Genomic DNA, 25198 nt, shown 5'->3' with positions numbered 1-25198 from the left:
GGAGGATCTTTAGGTACAAGTTGCACGTGACCCAACTGACGCGCCACCCTTGCGGCAGTAAAGCTCGACAATGTTGAAAAACATAGCAATCCCTCAAAAATGCAATGTCATCGATCGGGTTTGTATCTCGATATTTTTGTAGGGATGCCAAACAACTGAAACAAAAAAATCAAATGTGTCATTAACAACTCTAATGATCAATTACTAAAAAATAAATATAAACAAACTTAAATACCAAATTGTCATTGAATTTAATACTTACATTGAACTCATTCAAATCATCAATTATCGCTCGATAAAACTGCAATGCATACGTTGTGTCGTAATAGTGTAGAGCGACTGGGATGTGTCTATTAGCACGCGGCTGAGACGAGATATAGTTGAAGTTTGGGACTGTCATGAATACCGGAAAATACTCATAGATCCATGCCTAGATATACACAAATAGTTAACATATTGATAGAGTAATAAAATTAATATTAAAAAAAATAAACTCTAAAATACTCAAGTTTTACCTGTAGAAGAGTCATATATCCCGTAACCCCTTTCACCTTCGCACATGTGGCGGCCCCGAGACCTCTATATAAAAAAGCGCCAAAATTGCTGCACCCCATGCATACTCTTCTATCTCATCAATTTCAACAATGGCCTCGAGATAACATATAGGCACTCAAATCCCGGACTTGTCGAGAAAAAACGGCACATCCAAAGAAAAAACGGAATAAAAGCTCTAACGAACCGTTGAACATCCCGAAACTTCGAGGCCTTCTCTACCACATTCCCAGCTGATTAATCACATATAGGGCTATCATGAACCTTGGTCGCAAAATGCTTCCAGATGAATTCTAGCCTTACTTTTAAAGTGAACCTGCTAGCTTCCATCTCCGCCCTAATCAAATCAATAGGGAGCCCCATACCAAGATGTAAGAGATTTATCCATTGTTGTAAGTTCACTCATTTTCCCCCCTTGCACGCTCTTCCTCTAATTGTGACTCCACAGATTTGGACAACATCGTCCAAAGTCACAAATCATCTCCCCAACCGCATATGGAAGGTGTTGGTCTCCGGATGCCACCTCTCCACAAACGCAGAGAGATCAATGGTGGATCCATATGCTCGTGATAACCTTCCACGAGATCAAACAACCCAATCCTTCTCAATCGCATCAAATCTCGGAGACCTTTCACATTCATTTTGAAATTCCATTGGGATAACTTCGCTAAGTGTGAAACACACTTCAACGCTCCGCGATCCTCCTAAAACAACCGAGCACGCATTAGATATATATGAACATAAACAAAAGATTTTGTAAAAGAAAATTAAAGTACACAAGAAAAACAAAATATTACCCTTCTCTCCCAAACATCGCGAGCGACATGCACCGCATAGTCATACAACAACTCTAACTCATACGGGCCTCCCCCATACACACCTCTTTGAAACTCCAAATCATCATTGGATTTTCTTACGAAATCCAATACCGGAGGTGCTTCTTCCACTGGTGGTATGTCTTCTACCACATATTCTTCAACATCATCATCCTGCTCATCCTCCTCCTCACTCTCCTCCTCACTCTCCTCACTCTCCTCTTCTACTATACTCTTCCCTTTGTCCATATTTACATCTAAACCTACATTAGTATCACTATCTACACTATCTACACTATCTTCACTAAACGAATCAACCTCAGGAACCTCTTTTTCCAAATGGTCCCCTCTACGCGCTGATGTCGTTAAGCCGTCTGCCCTATGTCTTTTTCTTCCAACTGCATCACCGCTAGAGGAACCGCCACCAAACAATTTCTTAACACCCTTGAATGTAGTTTTCGCTACATTCTTCACATTCTTTGATCGAGGACCCATCGCTACAAAGAAAAATAAAACAAGTATTAGTAAACCATATTTAAATAAACTATATTTAAAGAAACAATGTACAAAGAAAAACACTAGAAAAGGGAGATCATCCCAGTCGTAAAACTAATATACTTATAAGCTTGCTATAATAACTCCAAGTATATATGAAGAAATAGAATGAGGCATTACGCTATCCAAATTCTATCGAATTTTGGGCAGAGTTTCCTTTGTTTGGTCAACATTTTGTATACTTAAACCTGTCATAACCTGGAAATCAATAATGACATCCTTCCAACAACCATATGTACATATAACCTAACTTTTACACGACAGTGAAAATGTATATATATACAAGACTGTTTTTGTATGAACCGTCATTTATGTACATCAAGTATTACAACAAAATAACTGGACTCTCTCTGCAACAAAATGAACTTGACTCGTCCCTCGTCAAGCATAGGGAAACCACCTTGATAAGATACATTCAATGAAGTTTGAAGGAAGGGCAAGCAAATCAAAAAACACCACAATGCCCTAGGATAACACACTCGGCTTTTGGGTCTAGTTATATGGCATTGCTAACATCAATTTGGATAGAATCAGAGCCTAATGCTGTCATATGTGCTTTTGGGTCTAACATTCTACACTGGCAGGGGTAGTAAAATAGGTAAGTGTTTATAATATCTCAAGCTCGGCTTTTGCTACTTAACTTCTCCTTAAAGAGAAGCCAACTACTCTGCCAACACCCAAGTATAGATCAATCTTAGCTAAATATATGTACATTTTAAATCCTATATGTGAAACACAAACCATTACATTTTAAAACGCATGCTAAAGAATTCATAAACACAATAAAGAGATAAATATACAAAGTGAGTGAAGTCCATTGGTCAGAATTAAAATAATGAGCCTCATAATTTAAAACATTCAGTTTCAATTATTAGTTCAGTTAGTAGTTACCTTCGAGAAAAATCACGAGAATATAGCTTTTACGACTAAGGCTTCAAAGCTGGGAAAGCGATATTGCTAGCTGCTCATCGACACATTCACTTCCACACATGCTCCAACAGATGCAGCAAGCCTGCAGACTAAGCGATGCTTACACTAAGTAGAAAAGAAAAATTGAATCAAAATCCACATGATAAAAAAAAAAAAATCACATAGACAATTTCCGAGTTATGCACGCGAAAACAATTTTCTCTGTGTCCCCTAGTACTACATTTCTAATATGCACCCGTCAATCATCTTCACCAATTTACCCAAAAACATAACAAAGAATCAAAGAGACACATATTAACTTCGAGCAAAAAAAAACAGCATATGGTAGTACGAAATGTACGAGAACCGAGAAATTCTCGCGATAAATTGATGACAAACCGACTTGGTTGCTTTTTGAGAGGGTTAAAGGTCGAGCATGTTGGATGGTCTATAGGTCTTAAAGCTTTGAAAACCTCATTGTGTCCTAACTCATGAGAAAGTGGGTGTGGGTTTGTTGGACTCTGTTTAGCCTTCTGATCCTCCGGTCTACCATTTGTAAATTTGTTTCAATATAACCCACCCACATGGGAATGGGCGGGCTAATTAAGCATCTAGTTCAAATATAACTGTTCAGCCACAACAATACTATTTAGAACACAATGGCATGTGCCAAATTGCAATTGTCATTATTCCATCAACATTCGAAAAAACAAAACAATAGCTTTCTTTAGTTTAATTGGCATATGCAATGTATAATGTAATGCTTTATATTACATGGTTGGGTCACTTGTATAAACTGCAAATTCATTTGAGCTTCAGAACAAATATTCTACTTCTCAAACAAACTCAATTACTAACACACACTTATAAAACTACAAAAAAAAAAAAAAAAATGGTGAACAACCCATTTCTTAATTTCACGTTACCACTCACACATAAAAACTAATCTTTCAAAGCAAATAAAAATCTTGTAGAAGCTAATAAGAGATTCTCGGTTTCTACACCAAAAAAATTGGTGAACCCAAAGACAAGAATAGAAACATTACAGAAAATGTGAGTAGAAGACATACTTCGAGTGTAATGTGAGAGGAAAATAACAGTTATATCTAGTGCGCCATACCTGGATTGTGAGACGATTGGATTGTGAGAAGATGTAAGCTGGCTATCTGGTGAAACTCCTGCGCAAATCAAGTCACGGGAGCTATCATTTACAACTCTAAAGGATTCTAACGCCACTCAATAATGCAATCAAGACTATGACATATTCACAATTCCTTCAATCCTTTTAAACTCACCTTTGTTGAAAATGCGAGGGAGACACTCAAACCAATTGATAAACAAGTTGATATACCTCCTAATCCTTATTTACTCTATAGTCATCCTTATCATAATCGCCTCATACATTATACCAAATCCCAAATACACGAAATTCTTTAAATTGGTAAAACAAATGATTTTCGATTAAATGCAACTAAAGGGAAATTAATGATACCATTTATCATCATAACAGTTGAATGGTGCTAAACTAAACAAAAACTCTACTATACCATCATCGTTATTACTTATTACCATCAAAATGTATAAAAAAAGATAATAATATACACTGATATCATTTCTATTGGTCGAAAAAAACAAACTATACGTTAAATAACCACTATACAAATAACACTACTCAAAACCTAGGGTAATTGAAAAACTAGCTTGTATAACTTACCGTTAACTTAACGGTTTGAATAGCATTACTCTTCCTCGTCATAAAAATTCAACTTGGGTGCTTTCTTTATCATGATTTGCGTGCAATATGATTTCTTTATCTTATATATCGTTAAAATAAAGAATTATGTCTCCCGAGATTTTTTTTAACTAATGGAGCTCTGAGCTACTTTATTCTTTCATCTTGCACCAACCGGACACATGCAATAACCTTTGGCCCCAACCTAGACTAAGGCTAGTATCAAGTATCAACTGTCAAGACTTCGATTCGAGCCAACTGAACTTCAATATGTACAACAGTACAAGCTCGGTTAATCAATAAGTTTTAGTTAGTGTGCCTGAGCCTCCCGTCGAGCCAATGGCACAAGAAGAGCCCATACAATATCTAGCTTAGTATGTTCATGAATCATGATCCTTCTCTTTTTTTTCACGTTCAGATTTCTATATTCACCCAAAAAAAATCTGAATTCTGCTCATAGTTTGGTTAGTTAATTACTGTGAGATAGTACCTCCAGCAATTAAGAGCAATTTTTGGTGTAGGACTTGAATGAGAATCGGGACCAATATGGAGTCAAGAGAAATTGAAATTGAGTTGCTAGGGAACTGCCAAGTATCAAACCATAAGCAGAGAAGTAAATGCAAATAGCAGTAGCAGATTACATACAAAGGTAATAATCGGAAGAAATGGGAAAGAAAATTCAAGAGTAAAAAAAGTAATAGCAGTAGCTATTTCACCAAGGAAACACAACACATCCACACAAACTAGCAAGCTGATTGAATTAAGGTGATTGAAGAACTTAATTAAGGTGACTTACTTGAAGCTGATTGAAGACAGAGAAGTTGAAGAACTTGAGAACCAACACGCCCAGCAACTCACGAGAGGGATTGAAGCTGATTTGATCACAATGCTCTGTTGGATTGAAGGATCGCGAGAGGGATGTTGTCGAGGGTTTTGGGTGAGAAATCGCAAGAGAGATGACCGGTTACAACAAGTTTTTCCGGTTTCGCGATTAGGTGGGGGGTGTACATGGGCTTTTTGTTGGGCTTTGCAATTTGGGCTTGGACTGGAGGCTGCCCAATCCAATTCTGGTGGCGCCCAATACAGGACTCATTATTAATTAGTTGTCTAAGTTTCTGTGATATATCTGCAATTTTTTTTGCAAAAGTAGGGAACTGGATTGCTGGATGGGATAGTTTTTTTCATATTACGAACTAAAGTGATGGAGAGATAAAAAATAGTGCAACACTCCTGAAATAATAAAAATGGGCTAATGTGGATGTTTTGACTGAATCTGGTTTTACTTTAGCAAATTTTGGTTGGAATCAAGAGAAAGTGGCCAAGTTTTCTCTCTTGGAATCCTAATTGGAATCAAGAGAAAGTGGCCAAGTTTTCTCTCCTGGAATCCGGTGAAGCTGGAAAAGAGGGAACGGTTGTTTACTATTAAAGTCGGTTGTTTACTATTAAAGTCTGGAGCATCCAACTAAAACTAATTGGCAAGGAGTGGAGGGACCCCAGGAGCTCTATACTAAAAGCTATACTTCAATTATCCCACGTGGGACTACACTAACATCTCACTACACTAACATCTCAACAGTCCCTCACATGTGGCGTTACTTGAGCCTCACATATGGACTAACATATTTGGCTGACATGGCGTAAATGGGCCCTTTGGGCCAAATACAATAGCCAACTCTAATACCATGTTAAATCTCAACAGTCCCTCACATGTGGTGAGCCTCACATATGGACTAACATATTTGGCTGATATGGCGTAAATGGGCCCTTTGGGCCAAATACAATAGCCAGCTCTAATACCATGTTAAAGGTTGTAGTCTCCAACTCAAAATCAATTGGCAATGAGTGAGCGCCTAGGAGCTATAAACTATTAGGCAGGGCTTTAATCATACCAGGTGGGACTATATTAACATGTCTACATTTATAATGGAGTGATATCAGTGGTACCTCATGAGTGCTGCAGATCCGATGAGGAAATGGCAATTGCATTATAATATGGGACAAACAAGTTGGTTCTCATTAATATCAAAAGTATTCCGAAAGAACGTGATGAACGTATAATTGTAAACCTCCTTCACATACAAGAATAGCGAAAAGAGAGGTACATAATGATTTTAGTTTAAAGAAATGCTCAAAAGAATGTTTTGTCAGTTTGTATGGATATTGATTCTGTTCATTTGCAAATGGTGTAGATATTAGTTCCAATTTTTGGATTCAATTGTTAATAAGAAATAGGAATCTTATGGAGTTGAATGTATTAAATGACGAAATATTAAGATATGGATGTTGAATCACGTTGGCTTCATTTGCTTGCTCACTTCCTGATTGTGCTTGGTGTTAGCTTGTAAGCTTTAAATCTCAAACCTGGGGAGTTTAATGTTGTACATGCACTTATTCTTTCACATTTTGTGATCATCCTGTTTCTTGTCGTTTGTTATTATTTGTCAGCTGATGAGAACTTTTGAGAGTGCAGGTGTTTTTGCCATAAAAAGACAATTGATATGGGCTACATATGTTCAGTTTGTTTGTCTATATTCTGCAAGCATCACAAGAAATGTTCGACCTGCGGGTGAGTATCTCTCATTGTCTACAACTTTTGTTTTTAAAGGATCTTGAGTGACCATTGCTGAATGATAAGCTCTTACTGCATTGGTCTCCTAATTATTGTTGGCTGACTCCCAGTGATCAATGACTATAGTGTCGACTGCTTACTGATCTTTAGAGAAATATTATGGAATCACCTGAATTTTAGTTATTAGACTTTCTCTTAATACACATCTTCCTCACTTCAGCTTCGGGAGCCACTTTCTCTTAATATTAAGTACTTGTCCATGCAATGAGAAGCATTAACTTGCAATTTTGCTTTTGTTTGCCTTCCAAATTTGAAACCTTTCTATTCATTATTCCAAATTGGTAGGTATTTCCACCACCACGATTGTGCCAAAGAGGACGGACGCAAATTCTAATAAAACTTTTCAAGCTTTGATATGGCAGAAAAGTCTTGATTGGATTTCCATCTTTTGTTGAAAGGATTTTGGTGGTGGGTGTAGAACCAGAGGATTTAATTCAATTCAGTGTATATTTACTTGATTAAATTCTAAGAGATTATAATTTGGTTTATATAGAGGTTACAATAAATAGAAACAAAACAGTCGGTAGCTTAAGAAACACGGGGCGCGGGTCGTGCTCTATTTACACTGGAGTTGAGCGCGGGTCGGGCTCAAGTTACTGGAACTCGCTCACGCCTGAGGCGCAGGTCGCGCTCCATTTGTACTTCATCTGAGCGCAGGTCGCACTCTATACATGAAAACTAATATACAACTTTCTACACTCCCCCTCACGTTAGTGCATAGATGTCAATCATACCCAACTTGACAACTGAGCTGCCAAACACATTGTGAGATACACCTTTGGTAAGAACATCAGCTAATTGCTCCTCTGAGGTTACGAACGGAAAACGAATAACTTTCCTGTCAAGATTTTCTTTAATAAAATGACGATCAACCTCCACATGTTTTGTCCTATCATGCTGAACTGGATTATTGATAAGTGCTCAAAAGTAATGATTTATAACCCCAATTATGTGTATGTTAGTCTCCATTTTATATTTAAATATTCTAATATGATGCAATTTGAGTTTTTGTAGGTCAAAGAACCTAAATATGAAATATGGAGGGAAAAAAAAGTCAAACAAGTAAAAAAGGAGTCACTGGGAATTACAGCTAAAGGCCTAGGACAAAAACGTCATATTTGTCTCCATAAGTGCCAAGCCTAATGGGACTCTAAAAGAGGATAATAATTGAGTTAGAAGAGTCTTCAATCTGATCTCAAAGCCTTAATTTCGAATTCATAGGAAGATAAGATCAACATGGAAAAGAAGTCAGAGTTTCACAAGAATTAGGAAACTGAAAACTGTCAGAAGCTGCAGCTTGGGAAATAGCATATAGGGCAAAGTGGGCCACGACCAACTTTGGTCCAACTGAATTTAACTTTTCCAGGATTGCTTCTAGAATGATTATAAAGAGTTTGACACCAAATAAACATAGGATTTGGATCTCTATCCAAACGAGCATGTAAGCCAATATATAAGGCACAAAAACCTCAGTTTACATGATCTAGGAAATTTAGTGTTTGCATCTTAGATCTAGAATTAAGAGAGAAGAAAGTTCAGACCTTTTCACCATTAATAGCTATAAAGATTAATCCTTTTCATATTGTGTTCATAGCATAGTATGAGGGGCTAATCTCCCTTCTCTTGGGAGGGGAGATGAAGCCTTTTTCGTATGTTTTAGTTTAGTTCTTCTTCTATCATGTTTTAGTTTAAATCCCTTATTGAGTTTCTTCTTATTCGTCCATTGATCTAATGGTCCTGTGGAAGTTAGGAGGTCTTAGGGTAATTCAAGATTGTGTAGAGCCAAATACCAAAAACCCTAGATTCTTTTCTTATAGTTTTTAATGTTCTAGTGTGATGATTGGATTTTTTATGGCACCTCAATTAGTTGTATGGTTAATGCCACATGTGGATTTTCCATGGCACCTAGAGTTGTATATTGAATGCCACTTAAAGCACAATTTGGTTAGATAGAAGATATCATTGGAGATTGAAGAAGTATTTGATGAAAAGATAGAAAGCACGTTGAAAGCCACATATTATCATCATGGTTATGAGCATAAGGTTTGTAGGTATGGTGAGTTTCTATTGGTGATTTATATTAAGCATGATAGATAGATCTATTAGACTAATTCTATGATTTTGGTGGATTCATCTCTCCCAAGATATTCTTTCTCTTGATTCATATTCATATATTTAATTTAGTTTAGTTTATGCATAGTTTAAATCTCAAATCAAATCAACCATATATTAATTATTACTTAGCCACATCTTTTACTTGCATCCATTAGAGTAATTTAGATTAGAAATTTTTATTATCATCAACTAGTTATTTATAGTAGGATTGATACCTTGCTAGCCACTATACTAATTAATCAATATTTAATAGGCTAAGTAAGTTTTGCAAAAGATACGTAACACAAACAACGACACAAATAAATACGTATTGCGTGCATTTTCAATGGCATCGCTGCCCGCTCTAAATTGGTTAGGTGATAGAATATTTAATTTAGATTAATTTAATTTAGGAATTCATATAGTATAAATTACATATTTAGCATAATTAGATTAATTTAGCATAATTCAATTATATTTGCATAGTAAAAAGTATTTTCATAAAGTTTTGTATTTGTTTAATAGAAAAGAATAGTACAGAAAACGTATTTATAAATTTCAAAAAATTCTGAAATTTTACAGAGTTGATTTGTACAGTATCGGTAATTTATAGGAATTTTTTCAAAATTTTAGTACTTGTCTTACCTGGGTAACTAACATCATCTTTGCAGTACCCCATTTTCAGTTTTCAGGACACAAGCATCTGTAAAAACAGTCGAGCAGAGCTAATTGAACATTATCAAAAATTCTAAATTTTTTACAGGAGAAACCTCGATTCATCATAAGCTTCCAGTAAAAAGTTGAGTATTGTTTGACCTGTTTTGACCACCTAACTAGTTGCTTGTTTTTAGTGTGTTTCTGCAGCTTTTTAGGACCAAGGTCTCTGGAAGAACAGTGGAGAAGAAGGACCTGTAAAACTTCAAATAATCTGAACTTTTTACAAGATCATCCCTGACACGTTAGGAGACTCCAGTAAACATTTCGTGATTTTTAGTGCTATTTTACTTATTTATTCAATCGATTGATTACAGTGTGTGCAGAAAACTTCTCACTAGACTCTGCAGGATTGAACAGTAAAGAAGAGGGACTTACCAAGCTCCGATTGCTCTGAAATTTTACAGGCTACTTTCTGGACTTATCAGGTAGCTTCTATAAAAATTTCAAAATTTTTGGACTTGTTTTGCTTGCTGTAACAATAAGTGCTTCTCTTCCACCGTGAATCCCCTGTTAGCGGTTTCATAATTAGCATTAATAGTTAGCATCATATAGTTTGATAATATAATTTAGTTAATTAAGTGCATATTAGATTATTTTATATAGCTTTATTATCTAGTACATGAAAACTTGGTTTTAAGTGATTCACCTCGTGAAACGTTTAATCGAAAGAGCTAATTCTTGTAACAATCTTCCAATTCTGGTTTTGGAGGAGACCACACCATCGAACTTCGGGATCGATTCTCGAATCAAAAACACACACACCACTAGTAGACTTAGAAGATACACCAGAGAGAGTACCATTAGCCACCATGGCTGATCAAAGAACTCTTAGCACCTTGTTTCAACCTATCGCAGTTCAACCACCGAACTGCATAGTGATGCCCGACAATAACAATAACTATGAGATTAAGCCCACCATTCTTAATATGTTGCCAAGATATTATGGCAAAACAAATGAAGAACCGTATAATCATCTGAGTAAGTTCTTGAGCATATTAAATACTTTTAAACCACCTCATCTTTCCCCTGAAGAGACTAGATTAAGGTTGTTCCCATTGACTTTTGAGGATGCCGCACTACGTTGGTATAGATCCCTACCCTCTAATTCTATAACTACTTCGGAGCAACTATCACAAAAATTTATGAAACAATATTACCCTTTACGTAAAACTGAAGCCATGCAATTGGCTATTTCAACCTTCAAAGGAAAACCTAATGAAGAGTTTCATACAACATGGGATAGATTTAATGATTTACTTGTCCGCTGTCCACATCATGGTTTTGACATACTTAACATCGTACATTACTTTATAAAAGGTCTTTCACCTATGAACCGTCAGTTAATTGAATCAATGAATGGAGGAAGATTTATTAGTCTTACTCCTGATGAAGCATACACTTTTTTGCAACACTTTTCTGAGAGTTCTAAGGATTGGTCCAATAGTAGTGACCATGAGGACATGGCACGGGTATATGGGGGGATGAGTTTTAATAAATCAGGTATGTATGAGGTTAGAAATGATAGTGATCAAGAATTAAAAGCTACACTAGTTAGTTTAACCACAGGAATCGAAAACTTAAACAAGAAATTTGATTCATTCACTTTAAACCCTCCAAGGAATAATCAACCTCAACAAGCAATGAGTGTCAATCAATTTTGTGAAAATTGCCTTACTACAGATCATGACACCTCAGTTTGCTCTATGTATGTTACTCAAGGTATTGATGATGTTTGTGCTTTTAATACATTCAAAAGACAGGGTTATCAAAATAATTTTAATAACAACAACAATTATAACCCAGATCTTAGAAATAACTCAAACAATTCATGGAGACAAAATATGTCTCCACAGCAAAACCAATATGGATTTCAAGGTAATCAAGGGAATAATAGGCAACAATACGTAAATAGAGGCGCAGTAGTACCTTCTCGTCAATATCAAAATCAACAACAACAAACAAATATGAACAGAGAATTAGCTATTGATCCTATGGCTAATCACCAAACCCAACCCAACACCATAGATGAAACCATGAAAGCTTTAGCCACCAAAACCGAGAATGAATTCAAAAGAATTGACCAAAAATTCGATGTTATGACTCAACAGATGAGCCAACAATTCAATCAGATAATAGCTAGTCTATCTGAGAGACCCAAAGGAACCTTACCAAGCCAACCTGAACAAAATCCAAAAGGTAGAAATGTTTATCAAGTTGAAACCACCCCTTCATCCGCATCCACAGAGGGAGTTAACTCGATATCTACCCTTAGGTCAGAAAGGAAAATAGATAACAAAGTTGACATACCTGATTCTGATGAAGTTGTTATAACAAAAGATCATCCTTTCTACAGAACAAAGCCGTAGTAAAACATAAGGACCCCGGTAGTCCTACAGTTACGTGTAGAATAGGAGACGACTACACTGATCAAGCATTATTGGATTTAGGTGCTAGTGTGAATTTGTTACCTTACTCAGTTTATAAACAGCTAGGGTTAAAAGACTTGAAACCAACAAATGTTAGACTACAGTTAGCTGATAAATCTATTAAGATTCTACGAGGAGTAATAGAGGATGTGATTATCAAGGTCTCTAATTTTTATTACCCCATTGATTTTATAGTTCTTGACATTTTACCTACAAATGGAAACCAAATTCCTATCATCTTGGGTAGACCATTCTTAGCTACAGCAGAAGCTTTAATTAATTGTAGGAATGGGAACATGTCTATCACTTTCGGGAATATGAGAGTAGATGTAAACATATTTACACTATTTAGAAACCCTGACGATGATACGGAAAAGATGGATGATCTATGTGTAGTACACACAATAGCTAATAAATGTTTTAGAAACACTCACCACAAATATCCATTTTTATCATGCGTATCACAATTAGGCACAAATTATAACAAGGATAGTGTTATACACCAGACTAATGCATTGCTAGATGCAACCCATCCACTAGACACTGGTCAACCTCATGAAAAAATAGAAGACATTCAAGCATCTTTATGTCAAGCTACTTTTAATTGTAGATGTATTAAAGATTTAATTAAGATGGCTCGCCCTCTACTAAAATGTATAGGCCACGCATGGAAAAGAAGGAAGATAAAAAGAGCAAAAATTGGATTACAAACAAGTTTTAAGTCTAGGGAATCTGACTATAAAAGACCCATAAATTTATAAAATTACCTAAGCTAGTTAGGGGGGTAACCTTAAGTTTCCCCCCTCTGTGTCGACTGGCGACATTAAACGTAGTGCTTATGGGAGGCAACCCAAGTAGTTTAAATAGATAGTAGCTCACTTTAAAAAAAAAAAAAAAAAAAAAAAAAAAAAAAAAAAACACGTGCTGAAAATTCAAAATTCAAAAAACCTCACCTGAACTCACACTGCTTCAACTATATAAGAGAAGATTTTTCCTACTTCCACTTCAACTCTCGTTAGCTTTATACTAATTCCATTTTAACTAGGATCAGAGGACTTACGATAGTCCAACATAACCCAAAAGACTAAACATTTTCGTACAAAGAAAGAAGAGAGAGTCAGGTAGTCTATAAAATTCGAGTTCAGAAAGGAGTAGAAATCTACCCAGCGTCAGGAAGCTGTAGCTTTGCGTTTCTGACTAGGAGAGAAGTGGAGAACTTCTGAAACTTCTCCTATAAAGCTATACTTTGTAGCGTCTCCTGAGTTCACTATTTCAATACGTTCTACATCTCTTTCGTTCTGTATCTCATCGCCAAAACATGTTAGAAGAAATCGACCCATACTCTCCATATTTCACCGCTTTCACCGCAAATACCTATCAAATCATAAACCGACCATGGGCTACAATGAATTACATGAACTTAGGTACATTCCAGACTATTGAATTCACCTAAATCAATCTCTCTCCAGATGCCAAGATCATACCAGAGAAGTGCTACCAAGATTTGTTTAACAACCCTTTAGGACATTACTTCGGAAATCAACTAGAAGTTAGAAACTGGACTGGTTTGCTTTATACACCAGAAGACACTTACTCTCCTCAGATGGTTTGTGAATTCTATTCTTGTCTTCAAACCTTCAGTACTATGGGATACTTAGTAGGATCTCTTAAAACTGTGCACTTATGCATAAGCCCCGAAGTGATCGCAAGGATGTTTGGAGTGGAAGATGAAGAGATTAGGCGTGAACTAACAGGATTGGTGGAGGATATGAGTCGAGGAGTCAATAGGAACTTTCTAAACCAAGAACCAAATAATGGGGCGCTCACCTATTAGAATCAACTAGGACCAGGTTTGACAGTAATAGATCGCAAGCGCATCCCTATAAACACCTTTGCTCGGAACCGTGCCTTAGCTTTGATGTGGATCTCTACCAATATCTTCAGTGATCCTAATCTATTTTCCTCTGATAAATATAGCCTACACTTCCTAAAGGCTTTGGAGAACGGTGAATTCTACAACGTATTCTATAGAATGCTAACACAAATCGTATACGTCTTTATTAGGAACACCAACAAGCTAGTGCTCCCCGTTTTTATTTGCAAGATGGTACGTCACTTGTGTCCAGGATTAGAGAATCACTACAAAGATTGGATCCCAATTAAAACAGTCAATGCACTACACATCACTCTTAGGCGCTCTAGACTCTTGGCTTGGGATTATAAGGTTAAATTGGACATCAAATACGGAAGAAAGTTATTGTCGAGGTGTTATTGGAGTGATGAAGATATTTACAAAAATTGTAGCGACAAGGAAGTTTGGAAGATAATTTTTTAGCACATTGATAGCACTGACAAGGTTAAGGAAGGAACATGAAGTATCAAGAGTATGCAGAATTAATTTATCTTTAGTCCTTATAGTATAGTATAGTATTAGGAAGTAGTACTAGTAGTAAGTTTATTTCCTGTTGTGTTTTTATTCTTTTCTTATTTTATCAATAGTTTATTAATGTGATTATTATTAATTTTCATGAATAAGAATTCAATTTATATGAGCTTAGAAGTGTTATATGATGCATCTGTATCACTGCGCGAACTAGTGAGGTGAAATTCCTCTCTGTTTCGGTCAAGTGAGGTAGAATACCTTTGTGTTTCGGAACCAAATCCTACTTTAAGTATCAATCTAGTTAAATGGGCCTAAATACCATAAAAAAGCCCAACAACTAGGGCCTTAGAAACAAAAAAGAAAAAAACGATCTTCTTCTTCTTCCAAAATACCACCACCACTCCCTCATTAATATAACCACTTCACCACACCCATTAATAGGGTTGCAACCTTAAGTTATACCCCCAATAATCGTTATCAACACTTGCTAATCGGCAAGAGCTGTCGCTTAGTTCACAATCGATTAGATTCCGATTTCATGGTGAATCTACTTTCCCAAACAGTAGTGATTCCAATTGTGTAAACTCTCTTGATGGCGTGGTGAATCTGTTTCGCTTTTGATAAGGAAAACAAAACCAGAAATTATAAAAGAGAGTTGAGTTAAATTCAATAAAGATTGGGTTTCTGTCTTTTTGTTTATTTGCTGTTAAAGGAGGAGAATGGGAGAACGTGAAGGTAGTCAGGGGGTATTGGCTGTGAGGAAGGAATGGTGCCGTATTAATAATTGTTAGGCTTGAAAGATTTCGGAGAAAGAAGGTTTTTGTACAGGATGATTTATTACTGAGCAAGTATTTCCAGTATTGTTCCTATGGTTTTGTTGTGTCATCTTACCCTCTGTTTGGCCATACACATTACGCCAGCTCGAGGACAAGTTTGTAAATAGTTGAACATGACGATCGAACGAAAGATTCATGCTGAACTCTGTTATGGAGAGTTGTTTGATAACAATACCATGAACGGATTTTTTACACAAGAATGCGAAAATCGGGGTTGGGACTGTCACTTTTATTCTAATGGAGACAAATATCATGAAGGTATTGTCCGACGTTTCTACGACTGCAGAATCGATTATGAAGAGGTGAATGGGAAAATGGAATTGTATTGGGATAATGACTCTGAACCCACCATCATCACCCCTGATTTTCTAGTAGAAAAAATGGGAATTTCAGCACACTATGGACCACAATCAAAGGCAAAACAATCATGTGATTATCGAGTTGTGCTGGGAGAAAGAGTAGAAGTCGATTCTACAAACTGTGTCCGAGTTTGCTCCCTTCAGGTGAATCAAATTTTGACATATCGTTGGATTTGTAATAATGTGATTGGGTCGAGTAATTGTTCTACAATCTATGAACCTTGGTCATATCCTATTTATGTTAATGAAGAGGGATAGCAAAATTTGTTTGGGAAAGACTTTAATGAAGAATATTATGGAAAGGAAAAATGCAAATCATGGGTATCTCATCCTTCCAGCTTTTATCACTAGGCTTTTGTGCGAGTTAGAATTGTTTAGTGGCGAAATAGTTGAGGCGGAAGGATTAGAACTTAACGAAGGACAGATTCCCAGGCAGATTTTACACTATCCACTTGGATTTTGGGATCCTAGTTTATTGACAGACGAGGGTGAACCAGTTTTTGGTATGACACCAGCTCATCACGAACCTGATTCCCCACCTCCTTATTTTGAAAACACTAGTGTCTTTGATGCTCAGATGGATCCGAATCTGTGAGACATGGGTTTAACATTATTTAGGGGTATGCACAAATTGTATAATTATCAGAAAAACAAGGAGGAGATGAGTATTCAGCGACATAAGGAGTTGATGGAACATATTATTATGCTCCAGAATAACAAAGCTGAAACATCAATTCAAAATAGAGGTCGTCCAAAATCGAAATAGAGTTCTTTATCTAGGATTATGTATTCCAGTACTTCTTCATATGATCACTTATGTACTTGATTGTCTATTATGGTTTTATCACTTTTATTTGTAGGCAGAGACAAATCTTGTATTCCGTGCAACAATGAAATTATTATTATAATAATAATAATTATTATTATTATTATTATTCATTCTTTAAATTTTTATTTTTATTTTTCAATCATGGCATTTGTACATGTGACTCTTACATTCCACTCTAATACATTTTCTCTGTCTTTTTAGAGACGTATAACTCTACGAATTGAGCACATGACAAATATTTAGTCGTTGTAGTAATTATTGATCCTTATAAATCATCACTCATATTTGTTTTGTTAAGGATATAAATTCTATAGATTTTAGTTGATGTAATTTTGCAAGCATTTAAGGTAATATCTCTCCTTATCTCTCCTTCTCTGATTATTTCAATTATGGTAAGCTTTCAGTTATTTTATTTAGTCATTGAGGACAATGCCTAATTTAGTTAGGGGGGTGAGAATTAAAATTTTGCAATATTTTAATTACAATATTTGGAAAGTTTATATGTTAATCATGGTGATTCTATGTGAAAAGTATATTTTTATCGTTTAAACTGGCTAATGAAATTGGAAATTATAAGTCATGACCAGGATTAGTAAGACTTTTAGACTAAGTTTCTGATAAACGTAAAAATGATAGTTTACCTACGAAATGAACGATAAAACTCAAAACGTAAGTAAAACTAAACGAAATTACGTGCCTATCTAGTTTATCAAAGATTGTTCTACTCTCTATCTATTGAACAGATATAGTGGAGTAGGAAGTTCGTTCCACTCTTAGTTCTTTAACATAGTAATGTTCTCTAAGTATAAATAATCTTAACTAAAGTCTAATGAGAGATTTACGAATTATAAACTACGATGAAATCACCCACAAGATACGACTAATTAACTACGGAATGTTGCGTTGATTCTATGATAAGGAATTAGGGGGGATTGATTCCACCTTAACTCAACTTAACTTACTAACGACGAATCGTCGTAATCCAAATTGAACTGCTATGCAGAACAATTGGTTCTTCCTAATCCCTAATTACACATGACACTTCTACCAATTCATAACTAGCATGTGAACGATTAAACCCATTCTCATGGTGAATTAATCGTTTCTAGAGTGGAATAGAAATTACGACGACTCTATGATAATCGGAATCAAGCTTTCATCAAGGCTTCTCAACCCCCCTCAAATGGAGGTTTAGCCGAGAATCATTCCGCAATCATTTCCATATAAATCTAAACTAAACATAATATCAAGATTCCAACTTTACTAATTTAACAAACAATAATTGAAATCTAATTAATAACTAAGACATGATCAACAACAAGAATTTTAACTAGATCTATAACTGCTATTGACAAAATTGAAAGGACTAATAATAATACTAATTTATTTATCTAATCAATGAATAACAATACTTTTAAAGGTTTAATCTAAAACAAGAAATGAAATGAACTAAACTTAATTAAAAAACAATTAAAAACTAGATCTAGAAGCTATTCTAATGGTTACTTTCTATCTTAAGCTACCAGATATCTTAAGAGTTAAGTCTTCTTTGTTGATATGGAGGAAATCAGATCCAAAATCGTGCATGGGCTTGGAGCCATGTTTTGGGCTAAAGAATCAGGCCAAAAACCCAATTCCTTCAGTCCACACACCTTTTTTTAGCTAGATTCGGCTTCAATATAATTTTCATCCACTTATGCTCCTCTGATTGGGCCAAGGCTTGGACCATTAGAAAGCTCTTTCTGAGCCGGTCGTTTTGACATAAGGTAGGCCCAAATCCGAGGTCTGAGTCCAAATATACGGTCTTCAGAAGTTCTGCTGACTTTGTGCACTGTTTCCGCCCGCGTGGACTTTGACTTTTTACCTTTTGACCGGGCTTTACAAAGGCTTTGTCTTCTTGAATCTTGGCCTTTAATCACAGAACTCCTTAGCAACCAACCATTGCTCCTTTATATCATCAAAGTGGCACATTTACGCATTACAAATGACTTTTTGAGCCCTAAACGCATAAAAACACGTAATCAGTATTAACTCTTAATTATTACTCACATAATTGGTCTAAAAGTATGATTATTAAGGGGTTAAAACTACAGTTTTGGGCTCTTATCAGTTTCTATTACTAGAAATAGATCCAACTGATAAAAATCTTAGTCTAGAGTAAGTTCATATAATACACCACTAGAGGAATTTCAAATGAAAGAGCAACTTAAACTTCTACCAAACTAGAAGATTAGTACAGAGACTTTACCTGTGAGACTTGAGCCTTTCAATTTTAATTTCTTGGAGAGTCTTTACGTAAATCTGAGTCCAAGTTGACTCAACCATTTTTCTGTGCTTAAATTCATTGTGTAGTCTCATTCATTCTTGATTTGGTCAATCACGAGGTGGCATCAACTGGGGAGATAGCTATTAGGTCTTATAGTCTATTCAAAGTGGAATATCATATTGATAAGTCAAGTAGTGAACCAATTAGCCTTTATCCCACCTAGTAGGATTATCATGTTAACCACTTTTGAGCCTTATATATTAAACCTTTTATTCTTAAACCAATCATCTCAAACCCAACTCCAGATAATGAGTATATCCCATATTGTTAGCCTTATCCATATTTCTGAGGATTTCTAAAGAACTAAAGAGAAAGCTAGAACGAAGAAGATTTTTGAAGGAAATTTTACCAAAGTCAAATGAAGAAAATCATTCTTTTTGCTCAAAGAAAAAAAATAATAAAATAAAGAAAAAAAAAAGAAATATAAATAATTGAGCAAAAGTAGTGATAGAGTTCAAGTGTTGTAGTCTACAAGTGAAGAAAATTTCCAAGAAAGTCAAAAGCACAAAGTCTTTAGTATATTCTCAGAAATTTTTGAATCATTTTTACCCTTTTCTTGTTAACCTGTCCTAAGCCCTGTTTTAATACCCATACTTATCACTAAAGTATGATATGAAGTTTAGAATATGTGAGAGGATGCTAAAGTGAAGGACCCGACACTTCAAATGTGATTGACATTCTTTCCATGAGACTTTATTTATATATTTGCAAATTTCCGTCTTTCTGACTAAATATGTGGGATGTTCTACTTTTTACTCATTTCCCTGCATATGGAGGTAAAATAGAAAACTTATCTGAGAGAGATTTCCTTGTGAGTGTATGAAATGGTGAGATTTGAAGTCAAAATACTAATCCAAAGGTAAGGTAGAAATTCTGTTGCTTGGAAAAGAAAAAGGAATCAAAATGGTTAAAAATGAATAAGCTCTAGTTAGAATGATTAATCAGTCTTTTCTATCTTTATGAATAGAACCTTAGCCTAATGTTTTATGATCATGGGTGTGATAAGTAATAACCTTTTGATTTAGACATTTTAACTGAAAAAGTTGTTTTCTCTAGATTTCACCATAGTTCATATGTAAAATTGATTTTGTGGGTATATCAACTGAAAACCCTCACGTGGCTATAACTCGTCCTTTAAGGGTAACTTAAAGGTTTAAGGCCTAGTTGGACTCATCTAATGGAATAGTTTTTGAGAATGCTGAGTTGTCTTGTGGGGTGTAGTACGTGGTGATGAATGACATTGGAAGAATTGTTGTCAGATCCAGCCATTGCAGAAAAAAATGAAAAATTTGGGTTTTAGGTTTAGGGTTTGGAAAAAATTTGGGTTTGAGATTCAAGGATTCAAGGATGGTTTGATTAATGGTTGTAATACACAACGGATTTCAATGGTTTGGCTCTGATACCATGTAGAACCAGAGGATTCAATTCAATTCAGTGTATATTTACTTGATTAAATTCTAAGAGATTACAATTTGGTTTATATAGATGTTACAACAAATAGAAACAAAACAGTCGGTGACTTGAGAAACACAGGGCGCGGGTAGCGCTCTGTTTACACTGGAGTTGAGCGCGGGTCACGCTCACGTTACTGGAACTCGCTCACGCTTGAGGTGCAGGTCACGCTCCATTTGTACTTCATCTGAGCGCAGGTCGCGCTCTATACATGAAAACTAATATACAACTTTCTACAGTGGGAATACCTACCAATTCCTTGAGTCATATCCCGTTCAAGTTATAGAACTTTAAGGGAAAGTTTCCAAATTTTCCTTTCAAACGAGCACGGATGGAGGATTGCGAGTGAAGATTATTAGGTTAGAAACATTTGGCATACCAATAAATCGGATAAGTAATGGATAATTATCAATGACTTGCTTGGTGGTATTGAGTATTGACAACTCCATGCTGCACATGCGAACTAGCTAATGATTTAGAGATGTAGTGATCTTGATTTCATTAAATTTATGAAACTATTTTATGCTTTTAGTTGATTAGAAATTTCTTCATTCTATCTGTTTGCCTCCTAATGCATATATAATTGCCTAAGTTACATTGACTTAGATTACATGTTTGTATCCGACACGGATACAAAGTGTCTGGCACGGCGAAATATCAAGAATTTAGGTCTATATGTCCCATATAACATATGTCCGTATGTGTCCAATTTGGATACGTATCGGACGGATTATTTTTAGAATATGGTGTCCATGTAACAAAGACAATTTCTATCTCCTTACAATTTTTTTTTCTTTTTCTTTTGTGCTCTCTCTATTGCACATGGCGCAGATCTGTTTTTGGCGAGGCTCATCCAGAAGCTACCTCCACTCCAGATAGGAAGAAGAAGTTAGGCGCATAAGCATGTTTTCAGATAGCCTTCTACATGCTATATACCCTTTTACAGTTCTACCTGCAAAGCTCTATTATCAAAACTGGCCATGTTCAAATTCAACGGCTCTTTTTCAGTAGTTGTTTTCCAGGCGTTTGTCATACCTGTCTTGCAGCTTTTTCATCTGGAAATTTGTTGTAAGATCATCATATTCCCCACAATTTTTAAGATTGGAAGATAGCGGCCTGAGCAGTGTTTTATGGTATTAGTACCAGAAGGGCGAGCAGAAAAGGACATTTGATTGATGATTTATTAGTGTATGGATCGAAGATTGAAGGCTCGGCTTTATCTTCATGAATTGCATCATACAAAATGTATTAGCTAACCAATTGCCAAATAGTGGCTACAGGTGAACTCAATTGGAATCAAATATATTTTCCTTAGTATATCAAATTTAATTTTGGAGGATTAATTCTTGTAGAATCCTCATGCTGCTCCTGTGGTGATAAGCTTCTTAGTTCTTTGCAAACTGCCCAAAACTTATCGTTACAGATTTTCCTTCACCAGAATAAAAATTAAACTGTTGTTCCATTCCAACGTGACTAAACAATTACTGCGAATATAAACAGAAAAGAAAACATTGCTTTGGTTCAGAACTGGCCATGAATAATAATAGAGGCTAAATCATCATCATCAACTTTTTAAAAATTCAAGACAAGTAATGAATTGTCATTTGTCAATGGTGGAGGTGAGGTAAATGTAATTGTTAATAACTGGGTCATAGTTTCACTTACAGCTCAAAATGTCGACATCTACATATCGATTTGAAAATTGGGCATATATCCAATATATCAGTGCTACAACGCCAAAATATCGTCATATCGTCTAATAGTTGTATATATATCGTGCTATTCCCCGAAACTTTGTGTTTCAGTAGTATAAAAGCAGGAACAAGAAGTCAAGAACAGTGTCAGCAGAAGAGACAATGGAGAGCGTGCACCGTTTCTCACAGAGACTGTTCCCAATCTCTTCATTACCTGACAAATGCTTCAAAACATGCAAATCTAGTACTATCCTCAAATACTCAATCTTCTTGGGTTCTCATTCATGTCACGTACTACAACAACCCACTGGACCCTTGTCCAATGGCAGGTTTATAAGTAATAACAGAACTTACAGAAGCACTTCTACTACCCGGAGAGCAGGTGGTTGGTTTCTGGGTTTGGGAGGAAAGAAGAAAGAAGCAATGCTACCTGATATAGTAAAAGCAGGCGACCCAGTTCTTCATGAGGCAGCACAGGAAGTGCCCGTTGAGGAAATTGGGTCTGACAAGATACAAAAGATTATAGATGATATGATTATGGTCTTGCGAAAAGCGCCTGGTGTTGGTCTTGCTGCCCCTCAGATTGGTATTCCTTTGAAGGTATACATACATATCTCGACTTTTGGTTTTTCATTTTTAGAGTATGACATTTAAAAATGTATGGTTAAAGATGACCCAATTTTAGTTCCCTTTTGAATCCACGTCGATTAGAAAAGCCCAACTGTAGGGGACATTGTTTTCTTTTTATGTTTTTGGAAGTTTGGAACATTGTTTATGTAGATTGTGTATATCTCAAATGCTAAGTGAAACTGAGATTCACTAAATGTTTATGTAAAGTTATGGGACAATGCTGTCGAGACTGTTTTCCCTGGAGGGATATAAATTACGTTTTACTTACAGTGGTGACGTGATGTTAATTACATACGTCTGCATTGTTATTATTCCGGAAAAGAAGAAGAATTAATAAAAGAATCTGAAGATGACAATGAATAACTTGGGAATTTATCTATATGAGCAGTTAGAAAATACATTTTCACTTAAATGCAATGTGGTTTACCTTTCTAACTTTGTAATCAGAGTGTGAAATTATGTTTGATTCGCTATTGTAATTACTCTACATCAAAGTTAAAATATTAGTTAATTCTGGTCCTTCAGATTATTGTATTGGAAGATACAAAAGAATATATTAGCTATGCTCCTAAGGAAGAAAACGAAGCACGAGACAGACGCCCATTTGAGCTCTTGGTAAGTTTGTCTAAGGATGAAACTAGCGTTCATTTTGTTCCAGTGTCAAGAACTGGATCTTCCATCTTCTTCTGGTTTATTCTTTTGCAATTTTCTTGAACAGGTCATACTGAATCCCAAGTTGAAAAAGAAGAACGATAAAACTGCACTCTTCTTTGAAGGGTGCCTGAGGTAATGGGAGCGAAGTCTGAACTATATGTCTTTTGACGTATTACGGTTGCGTGTCCATTTTTTTTCCAATTTTGAAATTTATCCATGTCTTGTATCTAGACATCTAATTAAGTTATTGTTGTGTTATTTTGAATAAAACAAGAGGTGAACTTGGGCTTGGGCTTGGGCTCTCTTTGATCCCTTATCTTCTTTTTAGTAGACCATTTTCTTTAAACTGTTTCCGGATAAGTTTGGAAACAGAATTGGATATGGATTGGGAAACAGATGTGATAGACTTGTAGAATCCAATTCTTATCGAAACCGGATCGATGCCCTATCCGGATCTACTAAGTGCTCCACATTTTCCTCTATAAATACTCCTAGAGCATCAGCTAATAAAGTGTGCAAAAACTATTTTCTATACTAAGTTGAGGGCTTTCATAAGATCGAATCGTGGTTCTTCTTTTCTTCTTTGGTTTATCCGCGAGAAACAAAGGAGAGTCTATCCGGCTGTTGTATCCCGGAGGTTGACGCTTTGTCCATAATAAAGAGGAACGCACGCCAAAACAACCTTAAAGAAAGCGTTTGATCCGTGCCTCGGCCCGACCTTATTATTCCGCGGTTTGTTCTTGTTGCGGAATTGTTACCAACAATTTTAAGGTTGTTTGACGATGAATACGAAAGGTTAAGGTTTGTTTATCGGTTTTCGTTTATGGATTAAAAGCGATTAAAAGTTCTTGCTTATGCCACTAAAAAAGATCGAGAAAGGGAAACACGTTTAGGATGTGTTTTTTGTTCATGAGATATTGACTGTACGTAAGACGTTATCTATTTAGAATCACATGCTCAAGACATGTTCTATTCTATTTTATTAATGGTATTGATTACCATATATCGTGAAACTCACTTATTTAGTTTTGGTCCATGAACAATATCTGAGTTTGGAATTTGGAATTCGGAGATTGTCGAAAAAGAAGAAATAGTTCGAAATTCGGAATGGTGGGACAGTTCTGACGAAAATGGCTATAATTTATTGTTCGATGATCGGATTCACAATCCGCTTTTTGTGTTAGAAAGCTAACTCAGAGATGTTTCCAACGGTGTATGGCTTGAAGCCTAATTCGTCCAGAACTGATTCAGTTTTACAGTTCTTTATGGGCCAATTTCTCGTCGAATAGCGAAACGTGAAAATCCGATTTTTCAATTGGGATAGGTATCGTAATTCCTTACCAAATCTATGAAATTCTTTGTTTTATATTGTGAGATGGATTAAAACATAGAATTACATGCTAGGGTTTTTAATTTAAGGAAATTTAAAACCTAAGTCTATATGTTCTGGTTATTTATCTAGTAAATATGTTGTGGCACTGGGTGTTTGTTAACATGCTTTGAAAGGTTTTTCATTGACTAGATATAATTGTTTGAGATTAATTTCTCTTTTGTACATATACGACCACCAAGGTTGGTGTCTTTGTTGGTAAGGGATATGCATGTA

The 25198-nt window shown here is 35.7% G+C and overlaps 2 protein-coding genes and 1 long non-coding RNA gene across 3 annotated transcripts in view; 2 read left to right on the top strand and 1 right to left on the bottom strand.

Annotated features, from left to right (window-relative positions):
* Positions 1-21981, top strand: part of LOC147488048 (uncharacterized) — a 30800-nt gene extending 8819 nt beyond the window's left edge. The window contains exons 3-4 of the long non-coding RNA XR_015201512.1: positions 7034-7129; positions 21446-21981. This is a non-coding gene — a long non-coding RNA (uncharacterized LOC147488048). The remainder of the gene's footprint in view (positions 1-7033; positions 7130-21445) is intronic.
* On the bottom strand, positions 858-5656 carry LOC147488049 (uncharacterized). Its single transcript, XM_086571016.1, has 5 exons — positions 5360-5656; positions 3952-4009; positions 1350-1864; positions 1127-1256; positions 858-889 (listed from the first exon to the last, which is right to left on the bottom strand). The coding sequence occupies exons 3-5, from the start codon at positions 1860-1862 to the stop codon at positions 858-860; spliced, it is 675 nt and encodes a 224-aa protein (XP_086427142.1). The 5' UTR covers positions 1863-1864; positions 3952-4009; positions 5360-5656.
* Positions 21982-22453: 472 nt separating the features above from the next.
* On the top strand, positions 22454-23874 carry LOC147488047 (peptide deformylase 1A, chloroplastic-like). The gene is made up of 3 exons (XM_086571796.1): positions 22454-22908; positions 23464-23553; positions 23657-23874. The coding sequence occupies exons 1-3, from the start codon at positions 22471-22473 to the stop codon at positions 23726-23728; spliced, it is 600 nt and encodes a 199-aa protein (XP_086427922.1). The 5' UTR covers positions 22454-22470; the 3' UTR covers positions 23729-23874.
* Positions 23875-25198: the final 1324 nt, after the last annotated feature.

The sequence above is a fragment of the Coptis chinensis genome, chromosome 7, assembly GCF_015680905.1.
Source record: "Coptis chinensis isolate HL-2020 chromosome 7, ASM1568090v1, whole genome shotgun sequence".
Lineage (NCBI taxonomy): Eukaryota > Viridiplantae > Streptophyta > Magnoliopsida > Ranunculales > Ranunculaceae > Coptis > Coptis chinensis.
The sequence above is the reverse complement of the archived record's forward strand: the minus strand, read 5'-3'. Positions and strand labels throughout refer to the sequence as shown.